Here is a 4,209-nt window from a genome sequence, read left to right as displayed (position 1 = left end):
AGCTGTTTCTCTCGTTTCTCTGGGCGGACTTTCAATTGCCATGCGCTGTACTGATGTACCAGGCTCTCGGTTGCTTATGTCTTGCCTAATACGATATGTTTTGGCTTGTTGTGACGCGCTGTTGGACGCGCACTAAGTTGTGTTCTGGCACCCTTGCAACTACTGAGCTAGGGCAGGGCCAGTATAGTGACCCTGCTGATACTGCCACATACCATCCCAGTCCGCCATAGAATACAGCACGTGGGATGAGCACGAGCTATCTGACAGCTGTGGTGTCTAGCATGCGACGAGAAATCCGCCAGAAAATGCACGCTCAATAACTTCGGGTTTCTCCGTGTCGCCGCGTCGGCAGGAGGGGTGCCAGTGCGCCCGAGAAAATGAAAACGAGAAACGATATTGAGTTGGGCTATTGAGTTCGAGTGCTGATTGTGGCGCAATTCAGGAAGCGCCGACTGTTATCAGACCAATCAAATATTCCACAATGCACATGGACACCCCGACGGCCTTGGTTACCTAGCTACCTGCTTATTGACACCTTGGGGATGCGATCCTTCGAATCCACAAAGAACCAGAGTAGAGGCAGTAGAGATGATGCAATGGGAAGATGGCGTATGATGGCTTGCGTCGGAAGCATTAAGGTTAAGCGTCTTCGCCGAGGGAGGTGAGAGTGATGTGAGCCCTAACTTTCCTTTTCCGCCGCTACACCTCATAAAAGGTGCATGGTATGGTTTAACTCGGTACCGCTGGGCAGAACACGATGGTCGTCGCTGAGTGCGACGGTCGCAAGATGCTTGATACTCGACTGGTAGCCGATGTTGCCACATCCTTGGGTCCCCATATGCTCAACCACAGACTTAATCGCGCACGGCGTCCCAAAAGGTTAACCAGTCTGAGCCCTATAAAAGAGGCTCGATGTGTGTGATATATTCCTCGTCCAGCTTCAGAGCTAGGATCTGCGTTTCTCTCACCAACTTGAAGTCCAGACAATGTTCGCCGTCTGTCTCCTCGGCGTTGTGGCTCTAGCAGTTCTGGTCAATGCCAGCCCCATCGCATTGGCCCCCCGCGGCCCCTCGGGCGACAAAAGTAAGCCTGTTGTCCAAGGAACCATATTTTTACTAATGCACATCCTTCCCCGGAAGCTGTCATTGTGCAGATGTTCGAATGGTCATGGTAAGTATTTAGCAGCAAAGTTGCTCCGGTCCCCGTCTCACATATGCGTCCAGGGACAGTATTGCTTCAGAATGTACGAACTTCCTAGGGCCAGCCGGTGAGGCACTTTACCGCGTGTCCTCCTTCCCAATACTAACCCTAGTCAAGGCTACGGCTTTGTACAGGGTAAATGCATATCAGTACTTCACTGATTACACGCAAGCTAAAGACCTCCAAGCGAGCCCCGCACAGGAGACCATCACGGGTACGGCCCAATCCCTCCGAGTTCAGACACCTTCCGGTGAGACTTACGTTCCACGTTCATTCTCCGCAGGTGATCAGTGGTGGACGGACTATCAACCTGTCTCGTACACCTTGACGGGTAAAAGAGGTGATCGCGCCTCCTACCAGAATATGATCGACACCTGCCACGCCGCCGGTGTGAGGATCATTGCAGGTAGGTCCGTTTTAGCATACACGCATGCGTGCGTACGGAGGTTGGTTTCGCAGACGCAGTCCTCAACCACATGGCGGGCGTGGAATCCGGAACTGGGACAGGCGGGACGAGTAAGGGACAATCCTCTGAACATCCGCACGATGTCATTTAACGTGCGCGTATACCAGGTTTCACGCACTATAACTACCCCAACCTCTACCAGTACCAAGACTTCCACCACTGTGGCAGCGCCGGTGACGACATCGCGAACTACGACAACCGTACCGAGGTGCAGACATGCGAACTCACCAACCTAGCCGAGTGCGCGCTAGCAGCACCCTAATGCCACACACTGAGTGCTAACCATACCTCCCACACGCGGCAGCTTGAACACGGAGTCCGACTACGTGAAGGGAAAGCTCGCGGACTATGTGAACGACCTCCTGAGCCTCGGCGTGGACGGGCTACGCTTGGATGCTGCGAAGCGTACGTGTATTTACGAGTGACCTGCATATAGAATACTAAATCGGGCTGTAATACTTGAAGATATCGCCGCGGACTCGTTGGCGGATATTACAAGCCGCTTCACCGGCTCGCCCTACATCACCTCCGAGGTTCGTTCTCCTGCGTTCCTTCCTTTCCCGACCCTACATTTCCTAACTTGTCTGTCCGATGTTACGCTACATAGACCATCTATGGAGCTGGTGAGCCGATCCAGCCGTCGGAGTACACCGGCATCGGTGATGCGCAGGAGTAAGGTGTTTACTCGCCTCAAGTGTCCGCGCTTGTCAGCTCATGTCTCCGTGGAGATTCCGCTACACATCGACACTGCAGGGTGCGTTCACGAGCAACGGCATCTCTGGTCTGCAGGACTTGGACAACCAGGGTGAGTCTTATAAGACTGCTGGCGGTCTTCGCGGACCCCCGGAGGCTGACTGGCACCGGGCAGGGTGGGTGGCGGGTGACAAGGCGAACGTGTTTGTAGCCAACCACGATACCGAGCGGGTAAGCACAACTCATCTCCGGCATTATCAGAAGTCCTGACGAACGGGCCAACAAAGAACGGGAACTCGCTGAACTACAAGTCCTCGAACAACGCATACGTCCTTGCGACGATTTTCTCTCTGTGCGTCCTCCCCCTTTACTTGCTTGTGCTCAGAGAGTAAACGACGATGGAATTGTAAGGGCCCACCCGTACGGGACGCCGACAGTCCTCTCGAGCTACGAGTTCTCCGACACTGATGCCGGTGCGCCTAACTCGGGCGCGGGGACGTGCTCAGGCACGGGCGGCGAGAACGGCTGGTACGTTTGGTTGTCACATGCTTCATGTGCAGACTATGTACAATGCATGCACAGGTTGTGCCAGCATCGCTGGATTGCGTTCGCCGGGATGGTCGGATTCAGGAATACCGTTGGCTCCGCCGAGATCACGAACTGGGTCTCCCCTGGTAACCAGCAGATCGCTTTCGGTCGAGGTCTGCTTACCTGCTCCCCTCCTCTTCCCCATGGCTGAATTGCATTGACTAATAGGCACCAATGGGTTCGTGATAATCAACAATCAAAACTCCGAGTGGTCTGGGACGTTCACGACCTCCCTCGCCGCGGGGACGTACTGCGACGTCATTTCTGGAGGCGTTTCCAGTGGGGCATGCAGTGGGACTTCGTGAGTGCTTTGCATGGCGAGATGGTACATTGAGTTCGGAACTGACTTTGGGTGTTTATGTAGGATTACTGTTGCGTCGGACGGCACGTTCTCCGCAACCGTTGGCGCGTACGATGCTCTGGCGATCCACACGGGAGCTACTGCGTGAGATGAAAATGCGACCGATGTACATATTCGCTGTATGCATATGTACTGTATGAATATGTACTTTGGTAGTATACCCGATCTTGTTCCGCTCTGCTCTAGTACGGTACCCGATATGTACATAATATTGGACAGTACATAGGTACTATCGGCTGTCTGCATTTTTAGTCGGGGTCAAGTATGAGCAAGCACTGGCCAGATTATTTTCATTCCTTCCGTCGCTGTGCGAGAACCACGTTTTTCGGGAGAAACTATACTATCATCGAGGGGGTTCTGCAAAAAGTATCGAATCCGGCCTGTAGCATTCCGCACACTTGACAGATTCTTATCGGATCTTCCGCATATTGTGTGTAACTTAGTAATGAACGTCCCCATTATTTTTGTGCATTTTTATGCAGCCTGTGGAACGTAGGAGAGAGATGCCGGTTCATGTAGGGGGTTCTGCAAAAAGGTGTCACATGCGGTCACAGTGGGATCTCGCCGCGAGCGATGTCACGCTTTTGTCACGATATGGGCCCGGGAGATGTGCAAAGTTGCCTCTCTATCTCGACACGCTCGTTATTTACTCTATCGGGCTGGTGTATTGTACTGTAGACAGCATATTAATGATACCCCAAGCCATTCCGCTGCAGTCCGTTGTGAGCATCATGAGAGATCTAGTGGACACTGTTTCTTTCCCATGGCCTACAGGACCCGTTTTCTCTCCCTCTCTTCAACCACAGCAGATATTCCCATTCTGACTTGGCAGAGGGTCTATTCTAGTGTATATATACCTGCCTGAGCTTACCCAACATTTTTTGGTTGAGTGTGGAATGAG

At 52.9% G+C, this 4,209-nt stretch overlaps 1 protein-coding gene across 1 annotated transcript; it reads left to right on the top strand.

The window, feature by feature from the left end:
- Window positions 1-986: 986 nt before the first annotated feature.
- GLOTRDRAFT_131409 (secreted alpha-amylase) lies at window positions 987-3,396 on the top strand (the record flags this gene model as incomplete). Its single annotated transcript, XM_007870230.1, has 16 exons — window positions 987-1,083; window positions 1,140-1,170; window positions 1,224-1,414; window positions 1,484-1,606; window positions 1,660-1,716; window positions 1,774-1,906; window positions 1,971-2,071; window positions 2,132-2,199; window positions 2,274-2,338; window positions 2,395-2,471; window positions 2,535-2,590; window positions 2,647-2,711; window positions 2,771-2,887; window positions 2,942-3,060; window positions 3,116-3,248; window positions 3,312-3,396. 16 exons carry the CDS (start codon window positions 987-989, stop codon window positions 3,394-3,396), a joined length of 1,518 nt encoding a protein of 505 aa, XP_007868421.1.
- Window positions 3,397-4,209: the final 813 nt, after the last annotated feature.

Source organism: Gloeophyllum trabeum (genome assembly GCF_000344685.1).
Source record: "Gloeophyllum trabeum ATCC 11539 unplaced genomic scaffold GLOTRscaffold_00011, whole genome shotgun sequence".
NCBI classification, from domain to species: domain Eukaryota; kingdom Fungi; phylum Basidiomycota; class Agaricomycetes; order Gloeophyllales; family Gloeophyllaceae; genus Gloeophyllum; species Gloeophyllum trabeum.
The sequence above is the reverse complement of the archived record's forward strand: the minus strand, read 5'-3'. Positions and strand labels throughout refer to the sequence as shown.